General features: G+C 43.0%; 1 protein-coding gene across 1 annotated transcript in view; it reads left to right on the top strand.

The window, feature by feature from the left end:
• The window catches only part of LOC144762943 (cysteine-rich secretory protein 3-like), a 116,091-nt gene that overhangs the window by 60,019 nt on the left and 29,167 nt on the right, over positions 1-26,905 (top strand). Inside the window, exon 5 of the mRNA XM_078648243.1 lies at positions 8,365-8,510. Within this exon, the coding sequence (XP_078504369.1) occupies positions 8,365-8,510 (146 nt within the window). The remainder of the gene's footprint in view (positions 1-8,364; positions 8,511-26,905) is intronic.

Below are 26,905 nucleotides of genomic sequence, written 5' to 3'. Positions count from 1 at the left end.
TTCTACATTCTGTCCATCAACTGTGTTTTTTGCTATGGTGAGGACATGACAGACACAGAGACACACGCAATAGTTGCTTTGGAGGCCATCTTGGAATTGAACCACACCCTGAGCCCCGGACTATTAATTTCCACTCCTACGCTGGCTCAGCCAACTTTGCTTAAGCTTACAGGGGGAACGACATAGCCACATGTCCAAGGTCTACCCCACTGCTTGAGATAAAATGGTTGCGTCCACTGTCTACGACACTATAAACACCAGCAGTGTATGTCCACATGGATATGTTTGTGCTCTGCATACTTAAGTCTGTCCAGCACATCACCGCCACACTTGGCATTGTGTACATTCCGATTCATGGGTCACTTGCCTCTTTGGCACATACTTGGTTCCCACCTCTCACCACATTCTGCAATTGTGTGGCAGAGGTGCCATGACGTGGATGATTTGTCTACATGGCTGGCCCATGTTATCACAGTTCCTTGTGTTGTCATGTCTGGTAGGTGGGCATGTTATTTGGCATATTGTATGTGATGTTGTAACATGTGCATGCCCACAGTTGTGAGTTGCATGATTGTGGAATTGAGGTGTGTGGTGTATTTATTTGGTACTTACCAATGAGCAGTGCATTTCCGTAGGTGCCATCCTCGAAGTGCTGGTTGATGATCGACTGTCCGAAGATGTAGGAATCATGCACACTGCCTGGGTAGTTGGCGACGACATTGGTGAGGAGTCCCCGGTGTTCCACTATTGCCTGCACATTGATGGAATGCATGTGCTTTCTGTTGCGGTAATCGTGTGCAGTGTCGACAGGGGGCACAAGTAGGACATATGTGCAGTCAATTACCCCTAACACGTGTGGGAAGCCAGCTATGGGGTAGAAGCCATGCTTGGTCTCCAGCTGTTCCTGCGCAGTGTGGGAAAGTGAAGGTGCTGGGATACCAAGCTGATGATGGCATCCAATACAGTTGTTATGAACTTTTATAGGGCTGGCTGTGAGACTCCTCCGACTCTGGCGGTTGTTGGTTGGAAGGTACCAGAGGCCAACCGGTGCAGTACAGCCAGCAGCTTTGTCTGCAGAGGGATGTTGGTTGTCCGGTGTGTTGGTACCTTCATCTGTGGGCAATGTGGGTCAAGATGCGGAGGATGGTTGTCCTTTTGAGTCTGTATCGGGCAATGACTTCCTTTGGTGTTAAGTCTGTGAGGCTGGTGCATTTTCGGAAGGATCGCCGTCTTATTCTGCACTGCCTCAGTGGTAGTCCGGGGAGGGGGGTGGTCTAGGGGGCGTCCGGGGTTGAGGGTCCGGGGGGGGGGGCTGCGGGTGGGTGTTGTGGTCCTCTTGGGTCTCCGAGCTGCATGATCAGTAGTTTCATGACATGTGTTGGTCTGCCGATGTTGCTCTGGGCTGGGCTTCCTATTATGCTGCAGGTTGTCGTCCTGCTTAACACCAGTAAAAAGCAGGTGCTAACGTGCCTTATCAACTGTTTTTGGATTGCTTCGCCGATCGGGCTGATCGTTGAGAATGTAGCAAAGTGGTGCTTTAGTGTGTTTTTGCACGGTAACGCCTAATCTGCATATTATTAGCGTTAGTTACCCCTCTCATGCGTGTCGATGTTTTTTGCAGAAGCTATCGCTGGAAAACTGGCGATTTTGGCAGTTTACACCAGCTTGAGAATGGGACAATGAATCTTTCACCATTTTTGCGGTGCTAAAGTGCGGATAACTCGGAGATAAGTCCTTGAGAATATGCCCCTTAAAGTTTTCTATGGGAAGAGGAGCAGAATAAATGTAAATCAGGCAGTCTGACAGATAGATTTCCGTATCATAAATCAATTCCATTATTTGAACCATTTCTCAATAATTATACAGGCCCTATGGCAAAGCAGTTATTTTTTAAATTCAGACATGAGATTTTGCCCACCAATATCTTTTGCATACGGTGGGGCGATAACTACTGCTTTAGCTATAGGTGCCTGGCATGTAGAATCGAGACTGAAACAGTACATCACCTGGTTTTCTTTTATAATGCTTATGAATCTCCACACAAGGAATGAATTATGCCAGTTCGCTGTCTTTTAGGGGTCAGACAATGTGAAAAAGCACTGAGAATTTAAAGAACTTGTATGGATGAAGTAATCACCTCTAGCTTTGGAAATTGTTTAACTTCTGCTTGGGCAATGAGGAATACATTGTTGCCCCACAACATAGTGCAAACTTGATGATGCTTAATTCATTGATTGTATGTATTTTAGAACATCTTTTATGAGCAATATTTTAGATGGAAATCAGTACTTGGAGGGAATAATAAAGAAGTTATGGTTTTAACATTTTTCCTATTCTGTTTTCAGTGGGTTTTCAATTTCATGATGATTGTATGTAAATATTTCAAATGTTTTGTTTAAATACGTGCTTTCAAGGAAATTTGGTCCAAACAAAACATTATATATATATATATATATATATATATATATTCACATATATATTTATATATGTAAAAGAAGTTTTAGGTACGCAAGGAGATGCTGACACTGCCTCCTCGCGTCTTTTCAAAGGTAGCAGGATTTACAGTAGACCACTTCTACTTTTGTCTCTGACAAATATTGTGTGTTCAGAAACATAGACATTAAGGGGTCGATTCCAATCCGGTAAAAAGCGCTCCGAATCGTCGTACGGAGCGTTTTTCCCCCGTACGAATCGTACCTGTAAACGTCCCGTACGTACGACGAAGTACGATTCGTACCAGGAGCCGTACTCCGTACGAGTCGTACAAGACACCGTACGACTCTAATCTCCGTACAATTCTCCCTCGGAACGCGACATCTGTACGGTTCGCGGCTGGTTTTTACAACCCAGCAAGTACGATACGTGTCGGGTACGCACCGTACGACCCTTTTTCTATGGGAGCTGAAAACAGCCGTAAAAGCAGAGTTCGCGCCAAAACAGGTACGGAACGGCCCCCCCGGGTATGGTGCGTACCCCCCATGATCGCAGGGGTACGCACCGTACCCCTGCGATCATGGAGTGTACGAGCCGTACCCCCATTGTACGATCGGTCGAGCCGTACCCCCACTGTACGATCGATGTACGAGCCGTACCCCCATTGTACGATCGGTATACGAGCCGTACCCCATGTACGATCGGTGTACGAGCCGTACCCCATGTACGATCGGTGTACAAGCCATGTACATGGGGTACGGCTCGTACACCGATCGTACATGCGGTACGGCTCGTACACCGATCATACAATGGGGGTACGGCTCGTACACCGATCGTACAATGGGGGTACGGCTCGTACACCGATCGTACATGGGGTACGGCTCGTACACCCCATGATCGCAGGGGTACGGTGCGTACCCCTGCGATTATGGGGGGTACGGACCGTACGGTGTGTATGTGTTTGTGTGCTTTTCCGTACGACTCGCCCTTACCTGACGTGGACCGTACGAATCGCGTCCTCATACCCCGGTCCGGATCGTACTCGTCGGGTCGTACGGCATGTGTACGAGTCGTACGGTATGTGTACGAGTCGTACGGTTCACGGTTCCAGCCTTGCAATACGTACGGATCACGACGGTTCGGTCGGCTGCACGGAATACGGATCGTACTTCGCGACTCGGACGGACGGGTACGATTCGTACGGAGAGGGCTCCGGACACAAATTGTACGGACGTTTTTTTCCCGAATCGGAATCGACCCCTAAGATGGAAAATGTCTCCTTCATCTCAATTTCCATTATAACTCCAGTTAAGTGTACTTTATCATTGCAAACAAGGGGTACAACCACAAAGTGGTGATTGTCAAGTTTACTAGCAGAAAACTAGATGGCTAACTGATTCCATTTCAAACCTCTTTCACCAATCCATGTTAGTTCAACTCCTTTCAAACTGTAATCATTTTCAACACTTACTATCTTAGCATGATTTCCGGCCCAAAAAATGAACCTGTGCTCAACAAACGAAACCCTAACCATCTTGCCCATACATTGACATACACGAATAAGAAACACAGAGGCAGGCAAACAAATATATAAACAGTTAGAGGATTGGCCATTAGGAAACTTCATCATACCAACAACTAAACTTGGAAAGGAAGACAATTAATGGCTTAAAAACAATATGGGCTACGAATAAAAAAAACTTTTGTGGTAACATGATAATGAAATAGAATACATACCTAAAAAGAAATAACATTAAGAAGTATTGTCATCATCACGTCGATGACTTCTTAAACCTCTATTTTAGAAGAAGAAAACAATATTAATGCATTCATTTAACACAATACTCCTTCTACTAAAAATACATATACTTCCAGGACTGCTTACCCAATTACTCGATTAATTAGGGAACAAATTGTAATTTTTTAAATGCATAATATATATTTATGTATATTTGCACGCCGGTAGCAGTCATCCTCCACGACTGATAAAGAGTATCCCCATGGGGAATTATTGCGTATAAAGAGTAACAGCACTAAACAGAGTGACTTTGAAAGGGCATTAGGAGAAAGTCAGCCAAGGTTCCAAAAAAGAGGCTATGACGTAAGTCTGCTGGATAGACTCAGCAACATTTCTAGAAAATAACTGTTAAAACCCAATGAAAAGAAAGTGATACAAGATGAAAAAACGAAATTCTAATCACACCGTTTTCTAATAATGCCAATTGTCTCAGGAGGATTCTTAGAAAGGATTGCCATATTTTTTTAAAAACAGACAGCGTGATAGGTCAGGATATACCCGCACAACCACTGATTACCTTTAAAAAGGCCAGATCTTTGAAAGATAATCTGGTGCATAGCCACTTGGAATCCGTCTTGAAAACAGGGGGAACACTCAAAGAAATGAGTGGATTTTACCCCTGCGGTAAATGTAAGGCGTGTGTGGGCAGCTGGAGAACACTCACATATGAAGTACCAGGATGTAAAACATCGAGGTTAATAAACAACTTTCTACCATGCAATTCCTCCCATGTAGTATACTGTCTAGTATGCCCATGGGGGCAGAAGTACATTGGGAGCACCATCCATCCATTGAAAATTCGAATTTTAGAGCATATGAGAGCGATTGCCAAGAATGATGCCAGTTATCCTGTGGCCAGGCATTTCGCAGAACATCACCAAGACAATAGGGATCTATTGCGATTCTTTGGATTGGATCAGGTGCCCCCAAGTGTCTGTGGGGAGGACAGAATAAAAAAACTGAGGAGGCTAGAGTCACGATTCATCATCGTTCTGGAAACAAAAAACCCCAAAAGGATGAACAGTGGGGAAGAATTGGCAATACATATAGGAAAATAGGGTGAGTAATGTAAACTCCAGTTACTGATGTAAGAACAGATAAGAAATCTGAAAAATTTTGGTTTTATGTAAAAAGAGTAAAAAACAACCATGTAACGAAAACAGTTGTGGTAGATGGTTCTCCAAGAGATAAATATGCCGATCCACGGATGGTCATGTTGATTGTTATGATTCTGAGATTATCTGTTTCTAAAGATTATGAAGTACATGCTAATTTGTGCAATAGAAGTTTTTTTCACTGCATGGCCCATTCAGGGCTGGATTAATACATAGACTATGAGGGCTTAATTGTGGATCATGCTCATTCAGGACAGGAATTTTGATAATCGTTCACCTATATAAGGTGGGACTGTATAAATATGAAATGTTGGCATACTGCCTCTGCATATCTATTGCAATATTTGAATGCTACAATATGGCGGCACCCTTAGCGGAATGCTTTGAGTCCTTCGTCTATGTTGATGAAATGTTTACAGGCAGTGATTATAAAATGTAAAATGGACGCCACGCGCCTTTGTATGACAAATTGACGAAGGCCGATGCCGAAACGCGTCTTTGCTATGCTGTGAGGTTTACGAATAATAAACCTGAGTAAACCACCCCCACGAGTGCTGCAATTCTTATACAGAGTGTGAACCTGTGGATGTTGTGAGCTGAATAAGTAGACGGGTACACCCCCGTTATGCGAGCACCCGCTCGAGAGTGCGGCAGGCTGGTGTTGTGGGAGCTGTGAGATATATATATATATATATATACATTTTTTTTTCCACACCCGTATAAATTTATATATAAATATATTATATATGTGTATACGTGTATGTATATACATATATATATACGTGTGTGTGTGATACACACACGTCTCATCGTTGTTAATGCCCACCAAACTGTTTACCTTTATTATGAACCCTAAAACTGATATGTGTTACTATGCAGCAGTATTCAGTTTATATATGCAGTTGCTATTCATTTGTTCAAAATCTTTTGACTGTCCAATAAAATCAGTAAAAGAAAGTGATAGTAAAAGTAAACATCTACAAAATAATCGTCAGTAGCTCGTTATTGAGCAAACAGTGACTCTAAATGTATATTCCCTACTCCATCGGAGCCAAGGACACTTACACCTGACTGAGTCATTAAACGCGATTAACCAACATGAGAAAACATCCCATTGAAACTCCAATCCACCAGGGTATCAGGTGGCATCCCCATGGCAAATAAGGATCAACTTTTGCATGATGGGCCCGGCCACTAGTATAATATTCTGCATTTTTAGCACAGTGTGGGCATAGGTGGCATGATTGTACTTATACTTGGCCTATTGTGAACATCCTTGATCTTATATGGTCTATGGCTGGTATAATGCCTGCCCTGGCATATTGGTGATCCTTATTGGGCTATGGGCGCACTTGCCACATTGGAAATGCTTGTTATCTTTAGCTTCCTGAGTACTCCCTGTAACATTCATATGTCAAATCTATCCAGGGATTTTAGGAATGGGTACCCTGTCTTGAATACTGGTCTACGATTGGTTGAGCGAGAGATACCTTCCTCCAGAAACCAAACTTCATCCCTTCGTTTTACATCTGATGTTTTCATTAATGCACTGTTTGAAAGAAAATTAAATCAGGGAAATCAAGCAATCGGAAAGAATACATTATCTGATATTGACACCGTCCCTTAGGAAATTTTCCTGGTTTTATGTACCGGACCCTTTATGCTTGCAGTGCACCCAGGATGCTGGGGACAGCGAAAGAAAATAGGTGGAACTCTGTTGAATGAGAGATCCCAAAAAATCAGGGAAACATAAAAGTAGCAAGACAAAGAAGTCCTAGAATGTTTGATATCATAAAGAGGAGTTGTTTATAAAGAATGCATCTTTTTCCCAAAAAAAAAAAAAAGACATTTCCCTGGTTTTATGTACCCGCCCCTTCATGCTTGCAGTAAAGTGCACACAGGATGCTGGGGAGAGCGAATGAAAATAGGTGGAACTTTTACATTTTTATGTCGAATGAGAGATCCCCAAAAAGCAGAGAAAAATAAAACTAGCATGGCAAAGAAGTCCTAGAATGCTTGATATCATAAAGAATAGTTGTTTTATTAAGCAACTTAGGACCCATAAAATCAGTAAAGTCCACTGGTCCATAATTTCTTTACTGGATGAGGAGAGGCTGATTGCGACAGAAAGAGACAGCGCCACGTTTGAGGATGAAAAACAAACATGAGGTATGAGGATATTTCTGTATTATTGAGCCAGATGGTGCAATGGGAGCTTTAAAATAAGATGCAATAAAGTATTGTTTAAGAAGTTAACTTTTGAAACTACTTTGCTCTTTATTCCATCAAATTCTGCTTCTGTGCCTAACTCAATAGTTTCAACAAACAGAGATGGTTGCAGAAGGAACTTTGCACTGCTGATTCACATGGGTTTTCAAGTGTAACAAGTCCCCCAAGAACCACACCCACCAAAGATGTTAATGGGTGATGAAGCAAGTTACATATAGGCCCTGGAGCATTTTAAAACCTAAGATGAGAAAAGGTGTAATTCAATTGACACCATTAATTGCAGGCATGTCGATGTCTCCGTGGAGCATGGGTCAAAAATGTCAAGTCAGTGTTTAGCGCCAACCAATGCTTTAAGCCATGTTTGATGCTAGGAACAGGCAGAATCTATAAATAGACTTTGCAGCAGTAAAGCAGGGCCATGAAAAAGTGAAGTGATGGTGACCACGGTCCCTGTAAACCCCCTTATTAAGTGTAAACTGTTAATAGAGACCCCATTGAGTGCCCTTCGAAACTGATAGACATGGCATAATCCACTCAGAGCCGATCTAGGAATACAACCCAAGCTTTCAGGTGATTACAAGAAGGCACAGGCTGTGACGTATGAATGCCGTTCTTGCTGCTTCCTGTTTCAGCCCTATGTGGCCGCCGTCACCATTTCTATTTTTCTACTTATATTGAACAATGCATTGTTTACATTAAATAGCATCATTTTTTTTACAGTAAAATGTACATTGGTGGTGGTTGTAGAGGTAAAACCTGCGTGTTTTTATTAACACTCTCATGTTTCAGCTATAGAATGTGGGGAGAACCTATATAAGACAACAAAACCAGTGCCTTGGGAAACGCTTATTCAAGGCTGGTTCAACGAGTGCCAGAATTTCACATACGGCATTGGTGCAACAAAGCCAGGCGCGAAGGTTGGACATTATACACAGGTATGCAAACATTGTGCTCTTTATTTATTTACTTATGAACTAACTTTGACTTGTTCTTTCCTCCAAAATAAATGTAAGCCAAATTGACTATGAACACATGCTTAGTATTTAAATGTTTTAGCAGTTAAAAGTTGCACTATATTCTGTATTTCTTCAAGAGCACACAGTAATACATTATAAAAATACATATGACCAGTGCTTAATTTGTAAAAAAAAAATAAGTGCCAGGGGCCCTCATCAGGATGCCTCTGCTGCTTGCTCCACTCACTGTCCCCGCCGGTGCCGCCAGTGCCTGTAACAACAGACAAACAAATATATAAAGTGTTAGACTATGAACCATCACAGTCCTACAGGTGTGCTAATTCAGATTTCCAGGCCTCCAAAGCTAAAATAAGGGCTTGGGCGGCATGTATTAGTAATTTTTAGGTCTCACCTAGGCAGCGCATGCCCGGTCTTGTCGAGAGATGCTGTATACAGTATAGCAGGGGAAGCTTTGCCCACTTCCGCCTATCTTTTTGATTGGCTGAAATCCTAAATGTTGCAATCTGATTGGTTTTCAGCAACTTAATCCCGCCTCCTGACGGCCATGTCGTCATTTTTCTCCTTCCATAGCTATTGGCCCCTTTACTTTAAAATATCTTTTGTTCCCCTGCCTCCCACGTTCCCTCCCGCAGTCCGTGACTTCTCTGCCCACTACCAACCCCCACTCCGGTTCGTATCTCCTGCACAGCTTCACTTTTATTTACAATGCAATAGGTCTTGTGCAAAGACGAGTCGTATTGCATTTATAATGCTTGTTTTGTGCTGGGATTGGCTTAGGAGTTGCCTGACCTATCCAGAACACATGCGCATACAACGTTTACTTTAATATTTGTAATACTGGCCAGTTCAGGGCGGAAGGCAGAGACAACACAAGCAGCGAAACAAAACAGGACATAGATAATTGCGTCAGGTTCCACTCCCTCCTCCTCACCTGCAGATCACCCACCTGACTACTGCCAAGAGAGCACAGAAACTGGCTTACAGATTGTTTGCATCTCCAAGCGACTTGTTCTTCACAAGTGTGACCCTCAGGTAGTTTTCAAACAAATCTATCTCCAGGCAGAGAATGGACTGCAGAGTGGATGGGGGCAGCCGCAGCATCCCGCCATGTGTCACAGGCATTATTTGCATTGAATTACAAAATTAATTTACTACTAAGAGGGTTCAGTCTTCCCTGTGGCTCGACTGACTTTAACCACTTTGCTGTTATTGAGGACATCCCTGCAGAGCTTGGGTGCACCATGTCCCTTGGTAACACCGCCAAAATATAGTCAGCAATTTGGGGAAACAAACTAGTATCACCGATAGTTTGTTGCATTCACATTTCCCCCATGCAGGTTGCCCATCCTCTTTCCCGATATCTAATCGCTGCTCCCGAAGCTCTTTGCTTCCAACGGGTGCAGCAGCTCGGGTCCATCTGGGAAACTCTTCCACACCGCCCTTTTAAAAGTCCTGGGGAAAATTCCACCCGTTCACCCAGCCTTCTATGTTAACATGCTTCCATTTTTAATTTTAAATATGTGTCTACTTCCATATGTCTGCAGAGGAATGTGCCTACCTGAGTTGTTACACGCTGTTAATTGCGGCATGTCTCGTGAGCGAGCAGCGTCAAACCAGCATAGTGAGATTTGTTTTCTTTGCAAAGATGCTTGTCCCCCCTGATATCCAGAGGCGTTAGCCCCTGCATCCTAAGTGAAAACCCACTCAAAGAAATGGGCATTACCAGTGATGTGACCAGCCTCACACAGTACCGGTTTAAAAACTTTTTCAGAATTCCTTCCCCGCTGCCTAGCCTCAGGCAAATTCTAATTGGTTTATTATTCATGTTATTTCCCCTTCATTTTTAGAGATGGGATAAAGTTGGGGGCGGGCAGTCAACAGCTAATCGATGTTTGTCTATTTTTAGATACTGTCTTATTTGTGGAATTTTACCTGGGGTTCGCCCCTGTCCTCAAAATTCTGGGAAAATTCAGATAGGATATGAATAAACCAACCACCTATTTATTATTTCCGTAAGGAAACAACCCATAACTGCACTGGCTTGAAAAGGGGATTACACACACATCAGCAACTGGAGGCCCTTCCTTTGTCAAACAAAAGGTCAGGTTTGCGCCCCTCCCCTGGAGTAGTGTCCCACTCGCTTTCTGCATTCCAAAAGGCAGGCATGGGAAATGGCGGGATTAGGTTCTAGGAGACCCATTAATCGCATGCCTGCAACATCTCCCGTTGGCACCCTTCATTGTGCTTTCACAATGCAATCAGTTGAATCAGAGTAATGCAACTTTGAATGTGTAGGGAAAAATAGTGCAAGGCAGCACAATGCACTAACTGTGGTCATATGGTCATGTCGGAACGGGACAAATTCATGCCGCCCATGATGGAGCGCGGGCCAGATACAGGGACCAAGTTAGTCCAGCTAGGAAATGAACCTTAAATCCTGGTAATGGAGTGTTGCTCTGCGCAGCAGCAATCAAGAGGAGAAATGCGAGGTCTGCGTTGAGGATGCCCCATGGGAGCTACAGTGCAGGCTTCTATCATGGCTGCATCAACCTGCATCGGTACAGATGAGGTGCTCCGGAGAGCTTTGTCAGATTTGCTTTACACTGCATCAATTCTAGTAGAGACCACAGCTGGGCTGGGAAAGCACCTTTAGCCCCACTTCCCAGGGTCCAGGGCTGGAGGGGTTCCACTTGGAGGGGTTAGTACTCGGAGCAGGTAGAGTCCAGGTGCGGGGGTCAGGATGGTGGGAGGCTTTTCTGTACCAGAGGCTCTGATCATGAGGCCATCCAACCAGCTCTTGTAGTCATGCTGGTGGTCCTGGGTTCAAGATGCCGGTCCAGTCCTTCTAACTTAGACAGCAGGGCTGCAGAGTAGCAGGGCAGTTCTTATTGCAGCAGAGCAGCACAGCTATACTTCTCCTGAGTCTTCCACAGGTCCAGAAGTGTACTGAAGAACTGAGTCTGTGGGTCAACTACTTGTACCTGGTGCCCACTTTGAAGTGGGAGATGCTTCTAGAGTCCTCCCCTATAGAGGTATCTGCATTTTCTTTCCTCCCTGCCCTCGACCCAGCTTGTCTGGAGGCACATAAGACTAGCATGAAACCCCTTGTGGATGTGCTGAGGCAGAGTCTTAGTGATGTGCAAGCATGGTATGGTACCGCTCCTCTCCCTCATCCTGACAGAGATAGCCCACCCTGGCAACATCCTTTGTCTTAATATCTGGGAGTAATCCACCTTCTGGTTACCCCGCGTTTTCGTCGGGCCAGAATGGGGGGCAGAGATTTTGCGGTAGGGACCGCTGAACTCTGGAACAGCCTCCCATTAGATCTCAGGCTGACTTCATCGGATTTGCTGTTCTGGATTAAATTCAAAACCTGGCTGTTTTCCAGTCTCTAGCTGCTGTCATCCCCCTTATAGCCTGTTGTCAGCAGCGCCGGGACACCCCCGTTGGGGGTAGCCGCGCGCTTTATAAGCTTCAAAATAAATAAAGACTAACTGCCAGCTACACATAGTCATATGACCCAGTATGCAGGCTGCAGTCATCAAATGGTTGGGACATAAAAATGTCAACTTTTTAAAAGTGGAATTTTTAGTTTTGCAACTTAAAATCCAACTTTACTATTAAAAAGAGTTTTAAATTACAATTCTTATAGATCAAATTCAACTCCCCTACCTGCTCCAAAAAGTTATCACTTACTAAATGTAATATCTTTGACCCATCTGTTTGTTTGCCCACAATGTCTTAGGTAAGGGCACATGCTGCATACACTTAGCAGCCGATTCCGATTCGGGTCAGAAGGGCTCTGAACCATGTTCAGAGCCCTTCCGACTGAATCGGTCAGTGTCGGCCGGATTCCATACCGACCAAGCCTTTCCGATGGGCTTAGTTGGAATGGAATCTGACTCGGATTTCCGGATGGCCTACGACGGGCTCGGAGAGTCTGTCTGTCATCCGGAAATCCTCCAGTGCTCCCCCGGTCGCCTCTTTACGACCAAGGGAGTACAATGGCAGTTTTTCACTGTCTTTTCGTGCCGGTCCAGCAGGGCCCCCATGGGTGCAAGGCTGCCCATTGGCAGCCTGGGGGCGCCCATGGTGCCCCTCTGTGGATGCCTGCACCCGGTGGCAGGCACCTTGGGGTGCCGGCCACAGGGTGCAGGGATGAACTGCAGCCCTGCTTTTCTCAATGCAGGCATGCATTCATCTCGGAATGCATGCCTGCATTGTGAAGTATACGAATGCGACTGAACCCTCTTTGGTCGCATCGTATTAGCAGGGCCGTAACCCATGACAGCAGGTCGGTGGGTTACTGCTCTTGACCGATGTCGGACGGACCTGAGTCTGTCTGACATCGGAATCAGCACCTTAGAGTTAAACTCTTGGTCTGCTCGCTCCAAGTTCTCTTGTAAGGACTGTAAGCTTCTTATAGATAAGGAGGGGAGTAGGAGGAAGAGCTACCTTCAGGACAATTCCTTGCTTGGTACTACTACTTACACCTCTAATAATATTAAAAGGCGCTGGGCCTTATTTGATGCTAGATCCCTGATCAAACATATGCTCAAAGTTGCTGACTTGATTGAGTCCCAAGCACTACACAGCTTGTTCATAACAAAAACCTGGGCCAACCAGTCTCTGGCCCAGATTTCGGCACCGCTACACCCCCAGGCTTTGTGACATATGGGGTGGACGAATCACTGACAGAATATAGTCTTCAAAAATATCGGGGGCGAAATATCGATGTCAAGATTATCGAAGCCCTCTCTACATTATAGTAGGTACAAAAATATCGGAAAAGAAATATTGTTGTCAAAAATAAATGTTTAAAAATGATGTAAAATAAAGTAAATAATACATATATTTAAAAAAAACCAAAGTTAAAAATATGTTTAAAATGATAAGTAATACATATAATATAAAAAAATTAAACACATACATATAAAATATAATATATATATACTTAATATTATTTACAAATAAATATTGTCATAACATAAATTGTTAAAAACATTTAATAAATTATAAATACATACACATACACCAATAATATAAATAAAAATATAAAAATAATATATAAAAAAAAAAAAACAATTAAAAAAAATACATTATACACTAAAACAGTAAATATTGGATAGCGTAGGGGTAAACATTACTATTCCCACTCCAGAGAGTGCAACAGTAGAGAAAGGATTTGATAGTGTAGGGGTAAAAATTACTATTCCCACTCCAGAGAGTGCAACAGTAGGGAAAGTGTTGGATAGCGTAGGGGTAAAAATTACTATTCCAACTCCAGAGAGTGCAACAGTAGGGAAAGTGTTGGATAGTGTAGGGCTAAAAATTACTATTCCAACTCCAGAGAGTGCAACTGTAGGGAAAGTGTTGGATAGCATAGGGGTAAAAATCCTTATTCCAACTCCTGAGAGCGCAACAGTATGGAAAGTGTTGGGTAGCGTAGCGATAAAAATGACCATTTCCACTCCAGAGAGTGCAGCAGTAGGGAAAGTGTTGGATGATGTAGGGGTAAAAATTACTATTCCCACTACAGAGAGTGCAACAGTAGGGAAAGTGTTCGATAGGGTAGGGGTAAAAATAACTTACAAATAATGAAAATATTTTTTTAAATAAATAGTGATTTAATTATTAAATAACAAAACATTAATCAACAATACCAATAAATAATTAATAAAATATAATTATCAATTATTGATTTATTAACAATTAACTTAATGATAAATACAAATAAATAATAAGAATTTGAAAATTAATTACCACATAATAATTAAATAACAAATAATAATGTTCAAAACTAAAAAACGATTATTATTAAAAAATACTTAGCAACTAATAATTAATTACCAATAAATTATTGATAAATGCCAATAAATAATAATTAATACAAAGTAATTACCCAGTATTATTAATTAACAATAAATTACTTTTTCAAAGAAAAAATATTAATTATTAAAAATGTATTGCCAATAAACACTTAATTAACAATAAATTAATTATCAATTCTCAGCAATAAAATACATAATTACTTATTTAAGATTGAATTACTTCCCACCCTATTTCCTTATAAACTCATAACACACTTCAATAATATATTAATACACTTAATGTGAATACCAATTAATAAAAAGTAATGATCAATTAATAGAAATTAATAACCAATTCATAAATATTTAACATAAAATGAATGATCAATACCAATAAATAAATAAAAAAATACCTAATTACAATTAAATTACTTCACACCCTATTCCCCTATAAACCACAACCCGCTACAGAACTAAAATGGAAAATTTACTTAAAAAGAATGACTAATTCATGAATTTTAAAAGTTAATTTACTATATTTAAATTACTTCCCACCCTATTCGCCTATAAACCCACAACCCGCTATGGTACTAAAACACATATTTTCCTTTAAAATAAATTACTAACTTCTAAAAATGTTATACATATATTCTAAAACGAGTACGATTATTAACAAAAACATATAAACACAAACATAAAATACATAATAAAATACATAACACTAATATAAATATCGATATTAGTAACATCGATATTTTTGCTATTGATATTACTAACTTCAATATTAACAAAAATGATATTTCTCACCTTCAGGTAAATATTCTGGTTGTCAATATTCTTGATTTCGATATTCTGTCCCTACGATATTTCCAACTCGATATTATTGTAGGTCGAAATTAAAAACTCGATATTTAGACTGTGCACCGGGGTGGACAGACAATTTAAAAAAGAAGGTGGGTTAGCAATCATTTATTGATCCCACATTAAGGCTGCTTTTCTTCCTGTTCAACTCAGAAATTGTGAGGCTCTCTCCTTCAGTATTGAGCTATGTAATACTAATTACTGCAACACGTCACTTATCTGTTGCCCACCCGGCCCTAGGCACATCTTCTTGCAGGAACTCAGTACTATCTTGGAATTTTCTGCTCGTACATTAGACCTTACCTTACTGGGAGACTTTGATTTCTATCTGGAGAATCCTACTGATAATGATGCCAAGATTCTTCTTGAAATGAAAGCCAGTCTTCGTCTTTCCCAGGCAGTTCTAAGCTCCACACATTCTGCTGGGTACTTTCTTAATGCTATATTTATCAACAATTCTTCTATATTAGATATCTCGACTTTACCATTATTCTGGACAGACCACGTAGCAGTGAGATTCGATCTGTCTGTAGAAATGCAGAAAGCAAGAACATATGCGGTGGAAAGAGTATATTGATTTAGAAAAGATCAGATATAAGCACGATCTCGCCCCCTCGCAAAGCATTGATAGTGAGAGAGAAGTCTTCCTACCTTACCCAAAATATCGAGGCCGCCAAAAATTCAGTTAAAGATATTTTGCTTATGGTAAATAAACTTGCAACTATAGAAGCAGAGACATCCAATCTTAGTAAAACTTCTGTAACAACTTGGCAGGCTTCTTTCAAAATATAGTTAAAGAAATATACAACAGGTTTTCTTCTATCAAAGTCCTTGCTCGGACAGTACTACCAGTTCACCCTAAGCATGCTGACACCACCTTCCTCTGTAAATTCAATGATCCAACTGTAGAGCATGTTACCTCTTTTTTAAAATCCACTAATTCCGGCTCTCCCCAGGATCCCTGTCCCCCTTCGGTGGCAAGCAGGCATCAGAAATAATTGCCTCATCTCTGACAACTATCTTCCACCACATGTATGCTAGTGGTATATTTCCTTCTCAATGGAAGGTGGCGTCTATATTGTCTCTTCAAAAGAAACCTTTGCTTAGTCCTACAGGTGCAAACAACTATCTGCATCTCTCAAGAATACACCTACCCACTAAAATTGTGGGGAAAAAAAAGAACTTTCATCTTGCCACATGCATACAAGGGAATATTCGGTTGGACACCACTTAATATGTATTTAGTAGTGGCCATAGCATGGAGATGACCTTAATCAAAGCGAGAGAAGAAATCAGAGAGACTCGGGATCAAGGCGGTAAAGCCGCCCTCATTCTACTCGACCTGTCAGCCACTGTTGATATAGTGAATCATGTGATGCTGGGAGGTCACCTATTTGACATCGGCATCAGAGGAGAAGCTCTGACCCTGTTAAAATCCTACTTGGTCATGCATAAACAATATGTGTCACTAAAGGGATTCAACTCAGATTCCTTCTCACTGCCTTGTAGGATGCTGCAGGGCTCTTCATTAAGCCCAATTTTATTTAATGTTTATGTGTCTAATCTGGCTGATCTGATCGGACAGTTCGAATTTTCACTCACTTCATATGCTGATGACACTCAAATAGTTGTTTCCTTGTCCGAAAATGTGTTGACACTGACTCTAGGTTTAGGAATGGTATGCTGGCAATTAATACCAGGGTGGCTAGCAATTGCCTACATTAAAACATAGGGAAAACTTAGTTAATTGTCTTCATTCTTGACCAATTCCTGGTGGCCACCTGAGTTTGGAACCCTTCCCATCCCAGTCAAGAAGACATTCAATATTGGAGTGATCATGGACTTGAAACTTACCGAATGTGATCATGTAAATGTGGTCTCCTCATCCATCTTCTTTACTATTGAAATGCAAAAAAAGGTACTTCCTTTCCATCCATCGTCCCTGCAGAAATCTGTTGTCACGTCCATGATACTCTCATCCAGCCTTGCCATCAGAAGGAAAGGGGACTGCCCAACCTCTCCTACCCAAGCCTCCAGCGTAAACAGGTAGCACTTCTAGTCAGCCGGGTCATGCAGCGCTATGCAGTATGCATTACTTTCTTTTTGCAGTTTTATATGGCACAAACTTGACCCTAAGGTCATAGGAGCACTACACATGAGCACCAGTTACATTAAATGAGGTCACAGTGCACAGGGAGATTAGGTGATTTGCCCAGAATCACAGGTTGCTGATCCGACTTCAAGACTTTAACCTGGTTCCTCAGTTCCAGAATCTGCAATTATGGCCAAACCGCCACATCCTTTCCCCTGTGTGTGCCATGGGTTGTTCATAATGACTACTACGAATGTTTACCATTAGGATTACTTTTTTTTAATGCAAGTCAATTGGTCTCACCTATGTGAGATCTATTGCCTCTGTCAATGTTTTCTGAGCCACGTTGTACAGCAGATTGGCTGTTGTGCAGCATGGTTGAAAGTAAAATGAAAATTTGATGCGGCCAGCGTTGACTGGGTCATATCCCTTTTTTAAGTCGAGCTAGACAGCGCATGCGCTGTCTCATCGAGACCTGTTGTAGTCAGTCTGTGGGCTTGCAGTTTTCCTTCTTCCACCCCCTTTCTTGCTATGTGCTGGCCGCATTGTCATCTGTTTTTTCATTGGTTTAAGGCATGACTATCTCTTGCCTCTTTTACTAATTTCCCAACGCGAGAGCACAGACCAGGTACAGTCTTCTTCCTCAATGTAGTGTTACAGCATTGGATTGTCGAACTTCTTTTTCGTGTGCTAATTTAGACCACAAGAACAGATTAAAAACAAAACGCTGTTCAGGAGGTGAAGTGAGATCTACATAACGGTTCTCTTGTGTTCCAACCATGTGATTTATAGAGCCCAGAGGCAGCCCTCTGTGCTTTACGTGCAGATCTTGCTGGGCCCGGAGGCAAGGATAATGGTTGAGGCAGTGAGCCCATTCCCCAGAGAGGTGCTCCAGCATATCCGAGATGGAGGGGTGTTTACCACCAGCCATTCGTGTACATACACGAGGGCTCTGCACGCCTGCTAGTGTGACGACCACTCCCCCACTACGGTAGCCCACGGTTGGCCCCTTAACAACAATCCTGCTCTCCTATTCAAAAGACCACTTTGTGGTGTGTGCTGCTTAAAGGGTCTTACGGCTTTGAAACCAGGCTGGCTGGTTTTAATTCCAGCTTCACCACAACAAAAGTGTGTGCTCACAGGCAAATAAGCCTATCCAGCTCTGACCCAGTTCCTGTGCTCAGAAGCATTTACAAATGATGTGCACACCAACACGAAGCGCTTGTATGCAAAAACTCAATTGTTACATTAAGTCTAGATGGCCTACAAACGAATGGCTTCATGGAGCTGCTATTTACAAGTCTCCGGGTGTGGGGTTACGTTACATAAAATGCATCCAATAGACAACACGTGTTTAAAGGGGTTTTTTCCTCTAAAAAACTAAGACCTGGAACAATTCGATATAATCAGTGAACAGCTATGAAAAAAAATCCTGACCTCTACACTGTGCAGTGTGTGAAATGCCCTTCAATACTGTTTTATTGATATATTAACGTTTCCGTTCCGATGTTTCTGTGATGGCGCCAGCTGGCGGTTGTTTGATTTATTCTTTTTGACTATCCAATAGCTCTGAAGCTGCCTTCAGTGAAACGCCACATGTTATAGGCATCCCAATACAGACAAATATTTAACAAGTATTTGCAATGCAATGGGTCTTACACTCTCTTAGAGTTAGAACTATTGGCGTTATTATGGGAATGTATTTTACCAATGTGAGAAACAACGCAAGTGTGAAAATGACAGGAAGGTAGAGCAAGATGATATATAGAGTAATTAGAGTTACGTGTGTATATAAGTGTGAGGTAGAGTGAAGAGAGAGAATGAGATAGAGAGTGAAAGAGAGTTAGAGAAAGGTAGAGTTACATGCTGATGGCATGGGATACTTGTCAGGGTGAAGCTGCTCCCAAAAGCCTCTGATTATAACTTGTGAGAACAAAACTGGGTCGGACTCTTAACCAGCAAGGCCAAGCCAAATCAACTAAACTAACGACACAACTGCCAGTACTGGGCTAACTTGATTTCAATTGACCAAAGATCTGTTATGAACAAAACATATCAGTCTATTGCAACATTCGTTACTGGTTTATTTTAATCATCCGGCTGTAAATATGGGTATACTGCCTCTAAAGAAAAATTATTTTTGTCAAGTTCAAACTTATTTCCTTTCTGGGTTACAGTATAGTCCTTAAATTCTTGGATTTCCTTTTCAATGTTCTCCAGGAGACTTTTTGAGTCCGTGATTAGTTGGTTGTTTTGTATTTCCGTTTCTAAAGCTGCAATTTCTTGGAGTTGTTTGAGAGAGATCCTATGTGCCGTTTCAACAGTAAGGACCATCAGGACCCTACTAAACTTAGGGGCCGATTAGGATGGCGGTTTTTCCGCATCCTCCGGGCCGGCGGAAGTGTCCACCGGCCTGGAGGATGCGGAAAAACCGCGGCGGAGACTCCAAAGACCCACCGCCAAATTAGGATGGCTGGTGGGTCTGGAATTCCGTCCGCCGCTTTTCCGCCGCGGTCGGCTTCCGACCGCGGCGGAAAAGCTATAACATGGCAGGCGGTGTCTATGAGACACCGTCCGCCATATTATGATGTTGGTGTAAATGTGCTTTTCCACCGCGGCTTTTCCGCCATGGAAAAGCATACGGACATTCACCTTGGGGGCCCATTGCGGGCCCCCTGGGTGAATGGGGGGTGGGGGGTGCACATGGGGGGTACCTATGGTACCCCCCTGCATTTGCGTACACAAAGCAGCAGGCACCGTGCGGTGCCTGTCGCTTTGTGCATGTAAATGCAACACATGCATTTTTAACATTGCGACGGGTGCAGCTTGAAGCTGCACCCGCCGCAATGTTAAAAATAGAGGATGTGACCGCCACCCTGGCGGTCACATCCTAATTGCCATGGAGGGACCGCCGCTGCCCATGCGGACGGTCCCTCCTACTCAGGGGTGGCGGACGGACGCAAGTCCGTCCGCCATCCTAATCGGCCCCTTAGTCTCTATCCCACTAAATCCTTTTTTGTATTCAGGATCGTCAATGAATACCATCGGGGTGTTCCGGATTTGTAAGCCCGATGGGATTGTTCCTGCTTGCAAGTGTAAAACGAGAAAATGACGGTGTAGATCGGTCATTATCTGTTTTTTGCGCAGCCTAATTAATTTGTCCAATTCGTTTTGGGTTTTTGCTGTGGAACTTAAGGTGGCAGAAGCAAAAACCGGTGGTGCCCTAATAAGATTTTGGATGTGTTCTTTGCTATACGCAAAGGTGTCTTTTTCAGACATGCTATACAGGAAGTACACTAAACAGTGAACTCTAGACAAAGACAATTGACAATGACAAAACTTAAACAATATGCACTTAGACCAAGGACAACACTTAGTGTAAATAAAACGCTGAATGTGAAAGGTGTATTTCTACCTTTAACGACCTCGCGAGCTAGTGCCCGCACTTAATGATGAGAACAAAACTGGGTCTATGCAACAGAAGGCACACTGGGCACAACTTTATTTCGGAAGTCAACAGATAGAAACAAAGCATCACATTAAACCAGTCATCACCCTAGGAGCCTCAAACAAAACTTGCCTTTTGGACAGTTTTTAAGAGTACGGAGAAATTGTTCCAGTAAGGAGTAATATTTCATACATGCAAATTGCCTAATGGAACAGTTACTCGAAAGAGGCTACCCTAAAACACTTTTAAAACACTCTATAAGAAGGGCATCTTGGGTTCCGAGAGAAACATTGCTAGAAAAGGAAACACGACAGGAACTGAAAAGGATTGTCTGTGTCACCACTTTTGGCCCCAACACACACCAACTACGTAGGTTGGTTCTGCAAAATTGGCCTTACAAAAAGGAGAAAAGTTTGGTGAACCATATCGTGCGGGCAGCTTTGCCACGGGAACCAAAGGCGACACTAAGAGTAATGATGGGACTACCTCCAGTGGTTGGATACCACAAATGTGGTAACTGTACCTGTTGTGAATCAACGGAGGAAGGGACAGTTTTCACTTTTGACAGAATACACTGGAAACACTTGACTTTCACTAATTGCCTAACAAAGAATATAATTTATGGGATTTGGTGCACATGCCCAAAATTATATATTGGAAAAACCACGCAGGAGGCAAGGCAGAGAATTACCCAGCACAAGTCAAGAATAAGAAGACAGGTACCGAATGCAACATTGGTCCAACACTGGAGTTCACATGAACACAAAGAAAATGACCTACGCTGGACAATCATCTCGAAAATTGAACATGATCCACGAGGAGGGGATATGGAGTTAAAATTAGCACAATGGGAAGCTTTTCTAATAATGAAATACAACACTGCCACAACAGGGCTAAATGAAATCTCAGAAATCTACAAAGGCACTCCCTGATAAAGTGAGAAAAAAGTTCTTTACTCCGCACCAATGATCTGGTATCCAATCTCAGGGTCCATGGAGTGTATAGTCTTGATTAACTACCATCTTATAAAAAATCACTACAAATACACCTGGACTCTAAATATAACCTGTGGCCACATCCCTAATATTTCGGGATTCATAATCCTAATATCGTTATATCCAGCCAGTAACACGAATTGGGTACTACCACGACCACAATGCTTTGCGCGGGTAGTAGTCCCTCGAAAAAGGACCATTCATTTTCCTTAATTTTAAGAACACGGAGGCTTCACTCATAAAGGAGGGAAATTTTTCCCGCTCAAGATAACCATCATGCAGCCCTGTCCACCGATCGATTGAATTCACACTGTGTCCGTTGAACGGGACCATTAATAAAGTTGGGAAACGTCCCAACGGTGTGTTTTCCTTTAAGAGTAGCGTGGTCACATGACCAAGAGAAGACTCTGGAAGAAGGGTCTTTTGGGAACACCGGCAACCCGCTGTTTGATCCGGGAAGGAAGACGTTATAAGATAAAGTAAGAATGCGCCTTGGATACGAATGGTTCTTTGAATCAGCACGTCGGATAAATGGATGTGTCATGAGTATTCGTTTTTTCTTCTACAGCTCACTCGAGTGCGTGTTTTGGTAATTTGTTTGCTGAAGCAAGGACACGCCCTTCCACACACCAAAAAAGCCCGGGTAAGCGAGAACAACGCTAAGACCGGGTAAGCATTGTCAGCTAGGTTTTTTCAATAAGAAAAGTGCATTGAGTTATGTCCAGACACCAACTAAGTATTTTCCATTCCTTTTTGTGTTTAGGCACCCCAAGTAAACACCCAAAGGTTGGAAGGTGAGTCCCCACACTCTTGTATAGCATATATTAGGTGTTCTATATTTGTAGGAATAGTGTGTCATTTTCTGTTTTCAATGGTTAGACCATTTGAACAACTTCACACTCGTCCTTTGAGACACTTCACACAAGATAATCAAGGTAGGCGATGCTAAGCCAGATGGGGGCTGTTTTAAAACGCAAATACGTTTCCAGATAGACTAGGTATTTAATTTGGTACAATTGTGTTTTTGTCTTGTAATAGGGGTCCGAAACACGTCGACCCTGTGGGTCCAGTGTCAGCAATAAAAATCAAAAGAACTTAGTTAAGACATAAAACGATCCATTCTGACTGAATTTTGTTTTTTCAAACCTATAAACCACAGAAAAAATGTAGGCTATACCAAATGGATGTATGACATTACAACGCATGCTTTTACATCACATGCTTTTACATCGCAGTTTTTACAACGCATACCATTACAACGCATAGCGCTTTGGGGTGCTGGATAGTGAATAATTTAATTTACTATTCCAACTCTAGTCCCCGTGGACACTAGGGAAGGTGTTGGATAGTAAATTAAATCTATTCCCTATCCTAGAGGGCCCCCCAGCGTAATGCGTTGTAATGGTTTGCGTTGTAAAAGTTGCGATGTAAAACCACTGCATGGTAAAAGTTGCGTTGTAAAGGATGTTTCCCATACCAAATCATTTGGTTTAACGAAATGCTTATGTCGACACTGGCCTATACCTCCGAGGTATATGTTGTTTGTTTCTTGAATGTGAGTTGTATGTATGTAGTGAGAAAGGTTGAGTATGGATGTGTTGTATAGTCACATCGAATTTGATTGTCATTGTAACATTTGTATCTATTTGTACATATTTTGTATATATTTTGTATATGCACAAGAAATGTCTTTGAAAAAATCAAAAATATCCTAATTAGTTGTAAAAAAGGATTAAAATAAACCAGTAACGAATGTTACAATAGACTGATATGTTTTGTTCATAGCAGATCTTTGGTCAATAGAAATCAAGTTAGCCCAGTACTGGCAGTTGTGTTGTTAGTTTTGTCTGATTATAACCTGGCATCACCCTGTGTTGTTATACTTTACAAATGTACTATTGGAAGGCAAAACAAAATTCTGTGGAATCATCATGGTGGCCAGTAGCACTCGTTCAGAAGTCAGAAGGTCTTCAATAGCGAAACATATCACCGTTAGGTCTCAAGGCGCTTGCAGACACAGTAGGCTCACCAAGTCGCTGTTAATTGGGGAATAGCCAGGTCTTTAATTCCTTACAGAAGGACATATGATCAGAGATAGACGAGATATGAGGGGGAAGCTTGTTCCAAAGATGGGGAGCGAGATAAGAAAAAGATCGGCCACCCTGTCTCGTGGTGTGCATTCTTAAAGGGCATACAAGAAGTGTAGAATAGAATTAGATCTCAAAGTTCTGGTAGGCTGGTATTTCCGCAGCTTTTTGCCTAGGTACCCTTGGCCTGTGTGATAGAGACTCTTATGTATAAGGCAGAGAGTCTTAAATTTGCCTCTCAACCTGATTGGTAGACAGTGGAGAGATTTCAAATTGGCACAGGAAGATGATCTCATCGGTAGATCCAGAATGAGTCTGGCAGCAGTGTTTTGGAGGATTTGTAGTTTGGCGTAGAGATTGTCGTTAATAGAAGCCAATAAGGCGTTACCATAGTCCACTTGACTCATGATTAGGCCCTGAATCAGTGGCTTGCGAGATTCCATAGGTAGCCACTTAAAGATCTTATGCAATTTGTATAAGATGCCATAGCAGGTGCCCACTACTTGGTTAACACGCGCTTTCATCGACAGTTTATTGTCAATGGTGATACCAAAATTGCATATAGTTGGTTTGGGAGATGGACAGAGGCCCAGTGACTGGGGCCACCAGTCGCTAGACCAATGATCTTCAGCCCTGCCAAACAGAATGATCTCCGTTTTACTGTTGTTCAATTGCAGTTTGTTTTGACCCATCCAGCTGTCGACGTGGGTCATACATTTCTTGAACCTAATGATAGTATCCGAGGGGTTAGGGCCGAAGGTTACCAGCAGTTGGGTATCATTGGCATATGATAACCTTTTGAAAAAACATAAGACCTAAATATCGTGGCCAAAGGAGTAACATGCAAATTAAAAATTACAAATGGGGGTGGGGTCGCACCCTACTCACACACCGGCGGTGTCGCCCCTAAGGACTCTGGTCAATGTAAGTGTTCGCGATGCATCATCTTTCGATCTTCTGCTATCTTCGCTGTCTGCGCCATCCCTGGACACGTGTTTCGGGGTATCACCCCTCGTCAGCAGGGATAGGCCGTGTACTGGGGTTGCCGATGGCTGCCAATATCTGACAGGTATAGTACCACTCAGGCGCGTAGGTGCGGGATCCCAGGCTCGTCAGCCCACTGCTCACGGGAGCTTTAAAGTTACAAATGGGGGTGGGGTCGCACACTACTCACACACCGGCGGTGTCGCCCCTAAGGACTCTGGTCAATGTAGTAAAGTGTTCGCGATGCATCATCTTTCGATCTTCTGCTATCTTCGCTGTCTTCGCCATCCCTGGACACGTGTTTCGGGGTATCACCCCTCGTCAGCAGGGATAGGCCGTGTACTGGGGTTGCCGATGGCTGCCAATATCTGCCAGGTATAGTACCACTCAGGCGCGTAAGTGCGGGATCCCAGGCTCGTCAGCCCACTGCTCACGGGAGCTTTAAAGTTACAAATGCCGGTGGGGTCGCACACTACTCACACACCGGCGGTGTCGCCCCTAAGGACTCTGGTCAATGTAGTAAAGTGTTCGCGATGCATCATCTTTCGATCTTCTGCTATCTTCGCTGTCTTCGCCATCCCTGGACACGTGTTTCGGGGTATCACCCCTCGTCAGCAAGGATAGGCCATGTACTGGGGTTGCCGATGGCTGCCAATATCTGCCAGGTATAGTACCACTCAGGCGCGTAGGTGCGGGATCCCAGGCTCGTCAGCCCACTGCTCACGGGAGCTTTAAAGTTACAAATGCCGGTGGGGTCCACACTACTCACACACCGGCGGTGTCGCCCCTAAGGACTCTGGTCAATGTAGTAAAGTGTTCACGATGCATCATCTTTCGATCTTCTGCTATCTTCGCTGTCTTCGCCATCCCTGGACACGTGTTTCGGGGTATCACCCCTCGTCAGCAGGGATAGGCCGTGTACTGGGGTTGCCGATGGCTGCCAATATCTGCCAGGTATAGTACCACTCAGGCGCGTAGGTGCGGGATCCCAGGCTCGTCAGCCCACTGCTCACGGGAGCTTTAAAGTTACAAATGGGGTGGGGTCGCACACTACTCACACACCAGCGGTGTCGCCCCTAAGGACTCTGGTCAATGTAGTAAAGTGTTCGCGATGCATCATCTTTCGATCTTCTGCTATCTTCGCTGTCTTCGCCATCCCTGGACACGTGTTTCGGGGTATCACTCCTCGTCAGCAGGGATAGGCCGTGTACTGGGGTTGCCGATCCTTAGGGGCGATACCGCCGGTGTGTGAGTAGTGTGCGACCCCACCGCCTTTTTGATACAAATTAAAAAGCATGGGACTCAAAATGGATCCCTGCGGTACTCCAAAGCATACTGATCTACTACATGCTGCCATGGGACCAAGGTGAACCGTGGTAGAATGATCTTTTAAATAGTTATTAAACCATTCCAAAGCCTTCCCCTGGATCCCCATCTCCCAGGGCAGTAACAAAATATCATGGGAGATGGTGTCAAACGCGGCTGATAGATGAAACAGCACCAGAATAGCTGATTCCTTCTTATCTAGAGCAAGCCTAATGTTGTAGATCATTTCGACTACCGCTGTTTCGGTGCTGTGTACCGCACAGAACCCCGATTGGGAGGGATCAAGAAGACTATTCCCTTCTAGATAGCCAGTGAGTTGTCTGTTTACTAAGGCTTCAAGAACTTTCCCAAAATAGGCTAACAACGAAATGGGACGATAGTTGGCTAGTTCACTAGCATCTGATGTAGGCTTCTTCCAAATGGCAAAAGGCTTTTTTCCATCTGACTGGGACGATAGTTTGGTCCAGAGAAAGATTGAAAATCTCAGTAAGCCTTGATATCAGAGAGGGAGCCAATTTCTTAATCATTCGTGGAGGGAAAGGATCTGTAGGAGATCCGGATTTAATTTTGACAATAGCCTCCAAAACCTGCTCCCTGGTTACTAGTTGGAATTCAGTCAACAGGGGGATTTGTGGATCGCTCCTGGTGGTTGTCTGCAGATAAATCCCGTCCTCCTGTGGGAAGGACCGATATATTGCCTTTATTTTATCATCGAAAAAAGAAGATAGTTTGTTGGCCCAATCCTGAGAA

The sequence above is a fragment of the Lissotriton helveticus genome, chromosome 6 (assembly GCF_964261635.1).
Source record: "Lissotriton helveticus chromosome 6, aLisHel1.1, whole genome shotgun sequence".
In the NCBI taxonomy this organism is placed as follows: domain Eukaryota; kingdom Metazoa; phylum Chordata; class Amphibia; order Caudata; family Salamandridae; genus Lissotriton; species Lissotriton helveticus.
This window is presented reverse-complemented; position numbering and strand designations above follow the sequence as displayed.